Raw genomic sequence first — 15,364 nt, forward strand, 5'->3', positions numbered from 1 at the left:
AGCTGAAGTACCTAATTTTACCACCAAAAACTGGGAAAACCTATTGACTTGAGTATAAGCAGAGGGTAGGAAATGCATTGGTTACAGTCTCCCTTGTATATAACCAGCCAGCCCCCTGTAGTATATATCCAGCCCTGCAGCATATAGCTTGCAAGCCCCCTGCAGTATATATCCAGCCCTGCAGCATATAGCTTGCCAGCCCCTGTAGTATATATCCAGCCCTGCAGCATATAGCTTGCCAGCCCCTGTAGTATATATCCAGCCCTGCAGCATATAGCTTGCCAGTCCCCTGTAGTATATATCCAGCCCTGCAGCATATAGCTTGCCAGCTCCCAGTAGTATATATCCAGCCCTGCAGCATATAGCTTGCCAGCCCCTGTAGTATATATCCAGCCCTGCAGCATATAGCTTGCCAGCTCCCTGTAGTATATATCCAGCCCTGCAGCATATAGCTTGCCAGCCCCTGTAGTATATATCCAGCCCTGCAGCATATAGCTTGCCAGCCCCCTGTAGTATATATCCAGCCCTGCAGCATATAGCTTGCCAGCCCCCTGTAGTATATATCCAGCCCTGCAGCATATAGCTTGCCAGCCCCCTGTAGTATATATCCAGCCCTGCAGCATTTAGCTTGCAAGCCCCCTGTAGTATATATCCAGCCCTGCAGCATATAGCTTGCCAGCCACCTGTAGTATATATCCAGACAGCCCCCGGTTTGCCCACCACATTAAAAAATAAACTTCCATACTCCCCTTCCAGCGATCCCGATGCTCAGCGCGGCTCCTTTCTTCTCTTTGCAGCAGCTGGCAGAGGCTCGTCCAGGAGCTTTGCCAGCAGATCTCATTGGCGTACCTCTTTCAGCTAATACAAAAGAGAGAAGAAAGAAGAGGAGCCGCACGGAGCATCGGGAGCCCCGGAAGGTAAGTGTGGAAGTTTATTTTGTTTATAGACGCGTGTATAAGCCGAGGTGGGGTTTTTCAGCACATTTTTTGTTAACAAAAAATATTTTCTATCTATATCTCTGTCTCTGACCCTGACTGTCTCTCTTTGTTTGTCTCTATTCATATTACCCCACACATAAAACTTTACTTTACTATACTCATTGCCTATAGTAATCAATCAAAATTCAAAGCTCATATTAATGACCTGTGGCAAAATAGCAACCAATCACGGCTCCGCTTCTAACTGACACAGCAGGTAGCAGACATTGGCTCCTGTATATGGTGGTTAATGCGTGTATATTGGAAAATGCAGGGTGAAAATTTTGACATGTAATCTAGTCTGGGTCGCTTAGAGCGCTGTGCAAAATCTGGTATTTCTAAATGCGACAGTTCAGATTGCTTTAGTGGACCCACACACATACACTCAGCTTTATACTGTTCTATACTGGGGGCAGAGGGTTGGCTATATACTGGAGGCAGGCTGGCCGACTACATATTGAGGGTTTGCTATATACTAAGGGCTAGCTACTGGAGCAGAGGCTGAATAGCTATATACTGGGGGGCAAAGGGCTGGATAGCTATATATTGGGGTAAGGGCCTGAAGAGCTATATAATTGGGGGAGGCTTTGACCAATGTGTGTTCCACCCTAAGCTTATAATCGAGTCAATAGGTTTTCCCCGTTTTTTTGTCGTAAATATAGGAGCCTCGGCTTATATTCAGGTCGGCTTATACTCAAGTATATAGAGTGTCACTGGTTTATATTTGTAATTAAAATACATAGATGATTGTATCTGACTCGTCACTTTACTTCTGCTCGTAACTGGGGGAAAAGGAAACCTCCAATATGGATTTCTTGGTTATGTTTTTCAGGAGATGAAAGTACAAGAGGTTCCCATGGACATCCCCCCTCATCTCCTTGTGGTGAAGTAGAAGATAATCAGGAGGGAAATCATGGAGATAAGGGGCAGTTTTCATGTCCAAAATGTGAGAAAAATTATACCAAAAAATCAAGTCTTGATCAACATGTGAAAACTCATGCAGGGAAGGAGCCATATTTATGTACTGAATGTGGGAAATGTTTTACCCAGAAGTCAAGACTTGCTATCCATCATAGAACTCACACAGGGGAGAAGCCATTTTCATGTTTAGAATGTGGAAAAAGTTTTACTCAGAAACCAAATCTTGTTTTCCATCAAAGAACTCACGAAGGGAAGAAAACACTTTCATGTTTAGAATGTGGAAAATGTTTTACTAAGAAATCACATCTTGTTATTCATGAAAGAATTCACACAGGAGAAAAGCCATTTTCATGTTTAGAATGTGGAAAATGGTTTGCTCAGAAATCATATCTTGTTAATCATGAAAGGAGGCACAAAGGGAAGAAGCCATTTTCATGCCCTGAATGTGGAAAATGTTTTATGACAAAATTAGGTTTACGAACACATGGAAGAACTCACACAGGTGAGAAGCCATTCTCATGTTTAGAATGTGGAAAATGTTTTACTGTGAAATCAAATCTTGTTGTTCATCAAAGAACTCACACGGGGGTGAAGCCATTCTCCTGTTCAGAATGTAGAAAATGTTTTTCTCGAAAAGCAAATCTTGTACTTCATCTAAGAACTCACAAAGGGGAGAAGCCATTTCCATGCCCTGAATGTGAAAAGTGTTTAATCTCAAAATCAGAATTACTGAAACATCAAAGAAGTCACACAGGAGTGAAGCCGTTTTCATGTACTGAATGTGGAAAATGTTTTGCCCGGAAATCACTACTTGTTCACCATCAGAGAACTCACACAGGGGAGAAGCCATTCTCATGTCTAGAATGTGGAAAATGTTATAGTCAGAAAGTAGGTCTTGTTATTCATCAAAGAACTCACAAAGGGGAGAAGCCATTTTCATGCCCTGAATGTGAGAAATGTTTTACCTCAAAATCAGAATTACTAAAACATCAAAGAACTCACACAGGGGAGAAGCCATTTTCATGTACTGAATGTGGAAAATGTTTTCTCCGTAGCTCACATCTTGTTCAACACAAGAGAATTCACACAGGGGAGAAGCCATTTTCATGTACTGAATGTGGGAAATGTTTTAATCAGAAATCACATCTTGTTGTGCATCAGAGAACTCACACAGTCGAGAAGCCATGTTAACATTTATTGCAACTTGAAAACCCATCGGTTTAGGATGACCTACAACACACAATACCTGCTCTGCTCCTCACCTCGTGTCTCATCTTTCCTCTTATATATATTGTGAGCCCTTTAGGGGCAGGGTCTTCCTTCCACTTTTTGAGACCACTGTAGTGTTTTGTCTTTTGTACTTGCGTTTTTTCTTATCTTACGAGAATGTACTGAGCTTACAATCTATCAGTATCTGTTGCCTGGGCAGCAGAAATGCTAGCACAGGGTTTTATTGACAATCCAACGCAATGGGCAACATCTACAACACATTTTATAGCTGGTCCTAAACTTGTACATAACTCATGAAAGAATAAAGTTGCGTTAAAATTAAGCACACCATTATTTTTCTTGTGAAATTCCTAATAAATTTGATGTGGTACATGACCCTCTTCCCTTTGGAAAAAATAAAGTTGTATCCAAAATGGCTGACTTCAAAATGGCCTCCATGGTCAACACCCATCATGAAAATTTTCCCCCTCCCATATACTAATGTGCCACAAACATGAAGTTCATATCACCAACTGTCCCCAAATTTCGGTGTTTCCATATAAATGGCTCAGTCTGTATGTAGCGCAAAATTGGTTTCTTGAGTGTCTTTTACGTGTTACACATCTCCGGTCATTGTCAGCAAGTCCTCCTCCTGTGTCCTGGTGATTTAACGATATTTTAACTATAATTGTAAAGTTTGAGTTTTTTTTTTTTTTATACATATTTCCAAAATAAATTCATAACCATATTGCCATTTCCCTGCCTGTCCTCTCCTTTCCGCCTGCTGCTCCTCTCCTTTCTGCCTGCTGATCCGCTCCTTTCTGCCTGCTAAACCCGCTCCTTTCTGCCTGCTCCTTTCCTTTCTGCCTGCTGCTCCTCTCCTTTCTGCCTGCTGATCCTCTCCTTTCTGCCTGCTGATCCTCTCCTTTCTGCCTGCTGCTCCTCTCCCTTCAGCCCTGCATTTTGGTTGTCATGAAGAATCTGTAGTGTATGGTCAAGTGGATCAGAACTGCTGTGTTTGAGTTGGTGCCAAACTTTGCTGACCCTCTTCTCCTTTCTGCCTGCTGACCCTCTTCTCCTTTCTGCCTGCTGACCCTCTTCTCCTTTCTGCCTGCTAAACCCGCTCCTTTCTGCCTGCTCCTCTCCTTTCTGCTTGCTGCTCCTCTCCTTTCTGCCTGCTGCTCCTCTCCTTTCTGCCTGCTGATCCGCTCCTTTCTGCCTGCTGATCCGCTCCTTTCTGCCTGCTGACCCGCTCCTTTCTGCCTGCTGACCCGCTCCTTTCTGCCTGCTGACCCGCTCCTTTCTGCCTGCTAAACCCACTCCTTTCTGCCTGATCCTCTCCTTTCTGCCTGCTGATCCTCTCCTTTCTGCCTGCTGATCCTCTCCTTTCTGCCTGCTGATCCTCTCCTTTCTGCCTGCTGATCCTCTGCTTTCTGCCTGCTGATCCTCTCCTTTCTGCCTGCTGATCCTCTCCTTTCTGCCTGCTCCTCTCCTTTCTGCATGCCGACCCTCTCCTTTCTGCCTGCTGCTCCTCTCCTTTCTGCCTGCTGACCCTCTTCTCCTTTCTGCCTGCTGACCCTCTTCTCCTTTCTGCCTGCTGACCCTCTTCTCCTTTCTGCCTGCTGACCCTCTTCTCCTTTCTGCCTGCTGACCCTCTTCTCCTTTCTGCCTGCTGACCCTCTTCTCCTTTCTGCCTGCTGACCCTCTTCTCCTTTCTGCCTGCTGACCCTCTTCTCCTTTCTGCCTGCTGACCCTCTTCTCCTTTCTGCCTGCTGACCCTCTTCTCCTTTCTGCCTGCTGACCCTCTTCTCCTTTCTGCCTGCTGACCCTCTTCTCCTTTCTGCCTGCTAACGCTCCTCTCCTTTCTGCCTGCTGACCCTCTTCTCCTTTCTGCCTGCTGACCCTCTTCTCCTTTCTGCCTGCTGACGCTCCTCTCCTTTCTGCCTGCTGACCCTTCTCCTTTCTGCCTGCTGCTCCTCTCCTTTCTGCCTGCTGCTCCTCTCCCTTCAGCCCTGCATTTTGGTTGTCATGAAGAATCTGTAGTGTATGGTCAAGTGGATCAGAACTGCTGTGTTTGAGTTGGTGCCAAACTTTGCTGCTCCAGGTCCACAAACCTGAAATTCGACTAGAAATTCAGGTCTGGCATTAAAGCTCAACCCAGAAAGCTGGTTTCTGGGCTGGTGAGTAGCGAGACTCCAGCCCCAAACTACCACAGGCGTGTCCAGTCACATCCACCCTCACTAACGGGAGACCGATGGGGAGAAGCTGCATCTGGAGATCTAACCCCTTACAGGAGCTTTCCCACCACACAAGTTAGGCTCCAGCAAATAAGGGCCTATCATGTGGATAATCTGTGTGGGGTCTCAGTGATGAGAACCCCAAAGATCAAGAGGGGTCCCAAGCGGTCTCCGGTACCTCTGTCTGGTGTATCGTCGCTGCCCAAGATTAATGGAGCAGACAGCGCCTACCCTTTAAGGGCACCGCCATTTTGTATCCTAAGTGTGTTCCTATTTGGGCATTTAACTAATCTGTGATATATGTACATTTCAAACTGGATGTTTTTGTTTTTTTTAAACTTACCCATGTGAAGGTAATTTCCCATACATGTCGCCATGTTGTCCCTTAGACACCCTGGCAGCGGAGGCCGTACATGCGCTATCGAGACCTGCCCGCTCCCCTGGATCCAGCATTTATTGTGGCAGGGCGGTCGTGGGATCGGCAGTAACTTGCAGTAATATGTTTCTTTGTGCATTCACTCCAGCAGCAGTGGTCGTATCCAAGGACAACAATCTTCCTGAGGGACAATATGGCTACATTTATGGAAAATTTTCTTCACACAGGTAAATTAAAAAAAAACAAAACCATCCAGTTGAAGAAATGTATGTATATAGCAGGTGAATTTAACTAATTGTTAATCACCCAGATGAGAAGATCCCTTTAAGGCTCAAAGTGTTACTTTGGTAAAGTGATTGTGAGATTGTTTGTTGGTGACATGTTGTGGTAAACTTTGGTTTATGGTTTTTTTTTTAATGTTTTATGTTCTCTTTTTTAGGCAAAAAGCATGTACCGTATAAACTCGAGTATAAGCTGAGACCCCTAATATTACCACCCAAAACTGGGAAAACCTACTGACTTGAGTATAAGCCGAGGGTGTAGTATACAGCCAGCCCCTTGTATGCCAAGCACATAAAAAAATATAAACTTAAAGGGCACCTACCACCACAAATCTACCTATAAAGGTAGATCCGGTGGTAGGTGGATCAATGGGACGTGAGGATAGCCCTTTTAAGGGCTAATCCTCACGTCCCCGCACTTCTTTAGTAACTTTTATGGTAATTTTATTATGCGGTTACTGGGGCGTGGAGTAGCCGCATCTGAGGTTACATGGCGCGGCTACTCCACGCCCCAGTAGCCACTTTACCCCTCCTACTCACCATCTTCGGCGGCTACATGAGCGGTCACTGCTCCGAAGCCGGGGCTGCACAGGCGCGGGCCTGCTGTTCTGCGCATGCGCAGACGGCAGGATCGTCGGACGAGGGCGCGCAGCTACGAGCAGCTGCACGCCGAAGATGGGGAGTAGGAGGGGTAAAGTGGCTACCGGGGTGTGGAGTAGCCGCCTTGTGTAATCTCAGATGCGGCTACTCCACGCCCCAGTAGCCGCATAATAAAATTACCATAAAAGTAAAATAAAAGTTACTAAAGAAGTGCGGGGACGTGAGGATTAGCCCTTAAAAGGGCTATCTTCACGTCCCATTGATCCACCTACCACCCGATCTACCTTTATAGGTAGATTTGGGGTGGTAGGTTCCCTTTAATACTCACCCTCCGGCGATACTCACTCACCTCTGATCCTCGGCGCGGCTCCTCTACTTTCTTCTCTTTGCTGTAATAGCCGGAGGAGTCATGTCTATGCGCTCTGCCGCCAGGCGCACACTATGATGCGGCAATGTCGCTGCTGCTGATGTCATAGAGTGCGCCAACTAGAGAAGAAAGGGAGAAGAGGAGCCGCTGGGAGCCACGCCGAGGATTAAGAGCCGCGCTGAGGATTCAGGCGCCGGAGGGTGAGTATTAAGTTTATGTTTTTTTATTGACTTGTGTATAAGCCGAGGTTTCATTTTTTCTGCTGAAAAATTTCGGCTTATACACAGTTATATACGGTAACTAATTTGGGTGGTGAAATTAACGATTACCATACGTGACAGGTGTAGTTTGGAGGGACAATTGAAATGTGTTTGGGTGTTACTATGGAGTAGGGTAGGTCAATAGCGGGACACCTACACCATCCGGGCTTCACTCTTGGATATAGCCCATAGGTGGAGGTCACATGACTCAATAGAAATTGATATAGACTTCACGTTAGAATCGGAGGGTGAGGCACCACCTGGGGTTCTGAGGCCTGGACCATGCTTTTCATTCATCGATGATAACTGTGAGCCGCCGCATCCGGCCATCCCAGAGCGGGTGCCTGGCAGCCGGGTGCTCGTATAGAGAGGGACCTGAAATGGGATTTATAAAGGGCAAAGAGATTAAGACAGCAACCCAGTTACAATACACGACCATGACACTTGCTGAGTGGAAAATATTTTGGCCACGGCCACATTAACTTACAAAACCAACTTCGATAAAACTTTATTCACCATAACTTTAAATCAAAACTTTATTTACAAACATCAGATTTGCCATAAGCCAAACTGAATTCAACTAAACAGGGAATTTCCCCCGGTATGTAAAACAAAGGCCGTGACAAGAAATATTACAATATATATCATATGTCGGACGTCCGGGGTTCAATACTGAAAAGTGAGCCTAAGCTCTAGATTGACAGTATATAAAGAAAACCCTGGACATGTGACCTGCTAACAGCCAATGAATCCCTGTCACCAAGGGACAGAAGAAAAGATCCCCCAGTGACAGACACCCATTGGCCCTTGACACCAACAAATCAAGTACTTGTTGCCAGGCAGACTTCAGCCCAGGTGACAACAACAAAAAAGAGCGGGAAAATTCTTCCCGCCAAATTACCTCAAACACTTCACCGTCTACATGCCCCTAATCCCATGAGGAACCCTCCTTATTCTCCGGGCTCCCCACATTGTATTAGTCAGTACCAGTGGGGTGGGGGGATTGACAAAAACATCAAATGAATGAAACCCCCCACAGATCACCAAAATGAGGGGTTCCATGTACCCGTGTCTGACCCCTCATCGCTCCATAAGAGTAATGGAGCAGGCGGACAGACATGGCCGTTCTTCTCATACATCTCTATGGAGCTGACAGAGAGCGGCGCTCAGCAATTTCCATCAGCTCCACAGAGACATATGAGGAAGAACGGTCACGTGCGGCCGCCTGCTCCATTACTCTTATAGCCACAGTGACAGCGCGTCACATACCGTCCAACGCCCCGCCCACACTGATCACATGATATATTACATCATCACAGGTCCTCCATTCGCCACCTCTCCTCTATACATGTACACACACCCCGCCCCTCAGTGACATCACACTCCCGGGTCATATGACTAGTGGATATTGAACAGGAGACGTGTGTGAGGAAGAGTGTCCTGCACTGAGGAGAGAAGAGGTAAGTGACCAGAGGAGGGACTACAACTCCCAGCATGCTCCAAAAGCACTCACACTATATGTAGGGACTACAACTCCCAGCATGCTCCAAAAGCACTCACACTATATGGAGGGACTACAACTCCCAGCATGCTCCAGGAGCAAACACACTATATGGAGGGACTACAACTCCCAGCATGCTCCAGGAGCTCACACACTATATGGAGGCACTACAACTCCCAGCATGCTCCAGGAGCGCAGACACTATATGGAGGGACTACAACTCCCAGCATGCTCCAGGAGCGCACACACTATATGGAGGGACTACAACTCCCAGCATGCTCCAGGAGCGCAGACACTATATGGAGGGACTACAACTCCCAGCATGCTCCAGGAGCACATACACTATATGGAGGGACTACAACTCCCAGAATGCTCTAGGAGCATGCGCACTATATGGAGGGACTACAACTCCCAGCATGCTCCAGGAGCACACACACTATATGGAGGGACTACAACTCCCAGCATGCTCCAGGAGCACACACACTATATGGAGAGACTACAACTCCCAGCATGCTCCAGTAGCTCACACACTATATGGAGGGACTACAACTCCCAGCATGCTCTAGGAGCATGCGCACTATATGGAGGGACTACAACTCCCAGCATGCTCTAGGAGCATGCGCACTATATGGAGGGACTACAACTCCCAGCATGCTCTAGGAGCATACACACTATATGGAGTGAACACAACTCCCAGCATGCTCTAGGAGCGCACACACTGTATGGAGTGACTACAACTCCCAGCATGCTCCAGGAGCACACACACTGTATGGAGTGACTACAACTCCCAGCATGCTCCAGGAGCGCACACACTGTATGGAGTGACTACAACTCCCAGCATGCTCCAGGAGCTCCACTATTCCACATTTATACCATATAATATCCATCACCTGTTCTATCCCTATGTATGAAGGAGTCACCTGTAACATGGAATGTACAATCACCCCCATCATCCAGGATGTGCAGGACTTATGTACACAGATGTACATGTTCCTTCCCGTCTCATCTACATATAGAAGCGGCTCCTCCCTGTGTAGGAGGCTCGTTATACTTCTCGTTATATTCTATCACTTTATTAACCCCTTATCACCGACACTAGTTTTCAGCTTAAAGGGGATTTCCCATCAGGCCATTTACATTTAATTTAATTCATTTTCCATCTGTAAACATTTCTTCTATTGGATGTTATTAAAAAAAATGTTCCTGTGGGAAGATAATTTCGAATAAATGTCGTCATGTTGTCCCTTAGAAACGAGATCAGCTTCCTTGGATACGACCACCTCACATTCTGGCAGCGGTGGCCAGACATGCGCTATTGAGCCCTGCCTGACCTCCTGGATTCATGCAATAACTCCTCGGACATTTAATATTCAGAAACTGTTTATTTCTTTGTGCAATGTCTCCAGCAGTGGTGGTCGTATCCAAGGACACAGTCTTGTTTCTAAGGGACCATATGACTTCATTTATGGGAAATTATCTGCACACAGGAACATTTTTTTTTAATAACATCTAATTGAAGAAATGTTTATATATGGCGGATTAATGAATCTGAATGTGAATGCCAAGACTCGATTGTTACAATCTGCCCTGTGTCACGATAATCGGTTATAACTCCGGACACTTTATCATATCCAGGTGATTTTGGGAATGTTTTCTCTTGGCATGATGGGGCTCATTTACTAAGGGCCCGCGGACCGCACAAACGTCAGATATATCCCGACAAATACCATTTTGCACCGCATTTAAAAGGGGATTGTGTCACAAGCGATCGGATTTTGGCGCATCAGCGCCGGCTTTCACGCGACACAAATCGGGGGGCGTGGCCATCGGAATCCTACTTATTCGGACTGATTGCGGGATTTAACATTTAAATTGTGTCGCAAGACAATGCACTTACATGAATCGGGAGGAAGAAGGGGAACTCCTGTGGACCTGAGCGGGGAAGCGACACATGCAGGACACATGGTGAATCTCGTAATGGATACGGCCTAAGATAACTCTCCGGTGTCACCCCTGGGGCAGTTGGCTGCTATTGTTCTGTATTGAGGATGTTGTATAGGTTAGAGTATTGTCCAGAGAACTCGTCTAGAATTTCGTACTCTTTGTGAATAACTCCCTTTGTGGTGGAGTTGATGGAAATGACGTGCGTTGTGGACATCCGTGGATGTATGGCCTTCTGGAATCTCTCCCGGGCACACCTAGTATGGATAGGATCTCCGGTCTCAGTGAAGATCTCTCGGCTTTCAGTGTCAGTAGGTGTGGACCGATTGCTACATTCTCTATTTTCTAGAGTATCTAAGAGTGTTTAAAGATTTATCCCCTTTTCTTTTATGAGACCATGTGACATAAATATCCACCTTATCTTTTCTCTGGTGGATTCCCATTTGGCCGTTGGGGATGTCAAGACGATTGAAGTGCTGATGTCACTTCCTGTTTACATAGTAGGTCATCTGGTAGGTGGTCATTTGGTCTCCATTGGCCTCTGCGTATGAGGGTTGGTGCCCGCAAGGGAGCCATAAATGGGGGCACGGTCAGTCCAGAGGAACAAGTCAATAGAGCATCTAGGTAGCATATAAAGGAGTAGGAAAAATATGTCCAGTCTGTGATATGAGTTATGTGGTAATGGATGATAACTAGATTCCTTAACTGTCGGGTGTAGAGTAGGCCACAAGTCTACCGGGTGTAATGTTCTCAGCTTGTTTTTGAGTCTCCGTCTTTTGGTAGAAGAGATGGGAGCCTTACCCGTGGACGAGTCTTGTGTCGGGTCCATAATAGGTTAAAATCACGATGACGTCGGAGCCGTCGGCAAAATCTGCTACTGCACGAAGCATTTTTACTCGAAAGGCGATCTGATCCTGGTTGGGAAAATAAACAGAGGCTATAGAGAAGACTTGTCTACGTACAGATATCTTAGGAGACAGGTATCTACCCGGTCCCTTTTGGCGTCTATGAGTGAATATTGGATTGTTTTGTGGAATGCTATAGAGACTCTACTCACTTTACGCTCGGGGTGGGGGCTGTGGCACCAAGTAGGGTAGAAACTGCAGGAACATTTGGGTATGGCTCCTTCCACAAGGTGCCTCTCTTGGAACATGGCAATCATCACCCGCTTCTTGTGCATACGGTACAATATTTGACCTTGTTTGCTCGGCCTCCTCTCATTGAATGTGCAGAAGGACAGATTTACGCTGCTCGTGTTGGGGAGGGTTTAGTGAAACTGAAGAGGGGGAGGGTAGAAAGAAACAACATGTTACGAACAACGTATAATGAAGAAGGGGAAAGGAAGAAATCCCAAGGAGAGGGAAACTGAGACGCACACTAAGGGAAAGTATGTGGAGAGAGAGTATGAGAAGACCTAGACGACAAGAGCGTCTGGTCTAGTCACACGTGTGGGGAAGTAAGAAAATACCAGACCAGCTGAGTGCAAGTCCCCGGTTAGGAGGTAAAACTAACTGCGGAGGAGGCCCAACCCATAGGCCGCCTTTTGACAAAAGAAGGCTAAATACAGAATATGTATGAAGATTTCGGCTAAAGATTAAGAAAATAATAAGTGCAATTCAGTGAGATGAAGTAACTAACATATGGTTATCCTATATCAAACATATGTAGTAAGATATTTATGAAAGTAACATGTCATTTATATCACCCCTGAGGACCAAAGTGGAGTCAGTCAGGTGGGCCCTCTGGTCTTCCTCGATGTCCTCTCCTCTCCTGTTCCCACCTCGGTCGCCATCTAGGGGGTCGCTGAAGTGGTGCCACAAGACCTGGAGGACCCGGAAGAGCTGGCCATGTCTCTATGTCAGGAATAGCAATATTGAGGTCTGCGGCTACTTGAGGGACCTCAGTTGGATGACGTACGACATGTACTTTGCCCCGATGGCGGATCTGGAGGCGGAAGGGGAATCCCCATAAATAAACTATTTCTTTTTGGCTTAGGGAGTTCAGTAATGGTTTCAGAGCCTTTCTTTTGAGCAATGTCAATCTGGACAGATAAATTCTATCCGGTCGATTAAACGGGCTTTGTTCATGATATTGTTCTTCAATTGAAATCTGTGTACCCGGCATAATACGTCTCTAGGGTGATCATCTTCTGCTGGGGGGCTTGGAGTGCATGGTGTGCCCGATTTAGCTCAACAATGAAGTCCTGGGGGGCGTGGCCTGATGCCGAGCCAGGAGGACGTGCGCCGCAGAGCTCCCGGAACCCTATCTCCCTCCGTAGGCAGCCATCCTACACCTGTTCCCCCGCCAGCCTGCTCACTGGTGCTCCAGGTGCCTGCCTTCATCCAGCAGTGGGGATCTTGCGGCGGTCACCGGCTCCGCGCCGCTCCCCCGCACTTCATGCACGGAAGCCGGCAACGTGGCAGCCGGATCATAGACGCCCGGCCCTGCAGCTACTATCACCGGACCCCACACTGCGAACGGAGCTGCTGGTCGGAACGCGGCAGTGCTGCAGCTGGCCCTGCACCCTGCCGGAGGCGCCATCTTGCCAGACTCCCCTGCGCTGCCTGAGGCCTAGGCGCGCAGAGTTAACCACTTCCTTGCCGGACTGCAGCCAGGAGTAAGGTAGGGAAGTAATTCCCCTGCTGCTGCCCACCTCTTCCCTGGGGACCCCAAGCTGTGCAGCCCAGTAGTCACAGAGCCCTCCATACTGCCAGTGATCCCCTGTTCCTGGGTTCTGTTTTATATTAACGCTTGCAGTGCCGCTGCATCTCTTCACGTGGGCTCGGACTTTATCTCTGCTAATTATTGGACGCTAGGCTCCTCGATTGTTTATCACTTGCCCTCTCTGCCCAGACGCCATGGGTAACCGGAGGAAGACGGCTAAATTGCTCAAAGCAGCGTCCGGGGCATCTGCGCCTCCATCGGATGACGAATCCGTCAATGAAGATCCTCCATTTCACTCCCTTGAACCCATGGATGCGCAGGAATGCTCCACATCCCAAGCCGTTCTTGCACAGAACGCTGCCAAAAAGTTGGGTAAATTCTCCCGCACACAGCCCTGTTCTCCTCGGGGGTCTCCAAACTCCTCTTCCCTCCCTCTTTGAAGGCTCCCAGAGCCCGCCACAGCTTGTGAGCTATGAGGAGGGCGCCGACCCGCCTGACCCGGCCATAAACGGGTGCCAGACCAAACTTGTCACCAAGGTGGATGAGCTGCGACAGGACTTTGTTTTAATACGGCATGATGTCCATAAAGCCAAAGAGCGAACCACCGAAACTGAACGCAGAATAACTGAGGTGGAGGATGTCCAGAGGACTATGCCGACACAGATCAGAGAGCTTCAGCGCCAGATGTCTGCATCCATTGACAGAGCTGATGACCTCGAAAACCGTCTGCGACGGAACAACGTCTGAGTGGTTGGCCTTCCCGAAAAAGTGGAGGGGTCAGACCCTGTATCCTTTTTTTAAAATTGTATCAAAAATATGCTACCTGCAGATACCTTCTCGTTCTTCACAGTGGAAAGGGCCCATAGAGTGCCATTCCGACCTGGCCCCCCTGGGGGCAATCCAAGACCCTTCCTGGCCCGGCTTCTGCACTCTAGGGACAGGGACTCTATCCTCAGGGCATTCTGTACCAAGGGAGAAATTCGGTACACTAACAGCAGAGTGTCATCCTACCCTGATTTCTCTGCATCAGTCAGGAAACAGCGTGCACAGTTCACCGAAGTTCGTGCCCGCCTCCGCTCCTCGGACACCTGCTGGAAGGCCCGCACCTCCTGAATGACTTGACCGATATCCTTTATTTGATGTGCTGTGACAATACATGGTCTTAGTCCTGAATAGACGTAAAGGGGTTCCAAATCACTGTATTTCTGGTTTTCTAATATTGGTTTACATTGGGGCCGCGCCTTGCAAATTGTACCTCGTGTCTGATGTGCTATCTCTTTTGGTCAACTAGGCCTGTGTGCCACATATGGCACTTCTCTCTCCTCCCCCCTCCCCCTCATATTGTATGTATCCAAGAGACACGCCTTACGGGTCAGAAAGTCCTGTCTCTGAAGCGGGCATGGGTGGCTAGAGGATATCATTCCTCTTACTACGCTAGGGGAGTATCCATACTCATATTTAAAGCGCTTCCCATAGAAGTCATACAAGTATAGCCGGTATGTGGTCATACATTGTGCCCTGTGGGCATTAGCGTCTATCTATGTCCCCCCTCCCATTGATCCAGCTGTGCTGTACCTTATTTCCCGTAAACTGGCTGCTATGCCTCTCAGTCCGGTCTTTTGCATCGGAGACTTTAATGCAATCCCTAATCGCTCCTTGGATCGCACAAACGGCTTAGACACAGGCTCGGTCCGTCTGAATGAGTGGCTCACTTCTCTAGACCTCGCCGATGCTTGGCATAGTAAGCACCCTCGAGAGAGAATACTCATTCTATTCCTCAGTGCATAAGAGCTTCTCTCGGATTGATTTGGCCTTTGTCTCCCGCACGTTGACCCTATTGCCCGCGCAGTGCATCAGACCACTCCGCCTTGTTCATCAGCTTCCTTGTAGGTCCCCCCAGAGACTCCCGCTTATGGCGCCTGTACCCGACCTGGCTCCTATCCCCACCGGTCCAGAGTCCTGTTAGGACAGCGCACAGCGAGTTCTGTGACGTACACTCAACTCATCCTGATCCTCTCCTAGTCTGGGAC

At 47.7% G+C, this 15,364-nt stretch overlaps 2 protein-coding genes across 2 annotated transcripts in view; one reads left to right on the forward strand and one right to left on the reverse strand.

Annotated features, from left to right (window-relative positions):
* LOC140119845 (uncharacterized) overlaps positions 1-15,364 on the reverse strand; it is a 403,197-nt gene that overhangs the window by 64,936 nt on the left and 322,897 nt on the right. The gene's annotated exons all lie outside the window — the stretch shown is intronic.
* LOC140116888 (uncharacterized) overlaps positions 1-15,364 on the forward strand; it is an 80,784-nt gene that overhangs the window by 43,571 nt on the left and 21,849 nt on the right. Inside the window, 1 exon segment of the mRNA XM_072133321.1 lies at positions 1,810-3,084. Coding sequence (XP_071989422.1) covers positions 1,810-3,084 — 1,275 coding nt within the window.

The sequence above is a fragment of the Engystomops pustulosus genome, chromosome 2 (genome assembly GCF_040894005.1).
Source record: "Engystomops pustulosus chromosome 2, aEngPut4.maternal, whole genome shotgun sequence".
Lineage (NCBI taxonomy): Eukaryota > Metazoa > Chordata > Amphibia > Anura > Leptodactylidae > Engystomops > Engystomops pustulosus.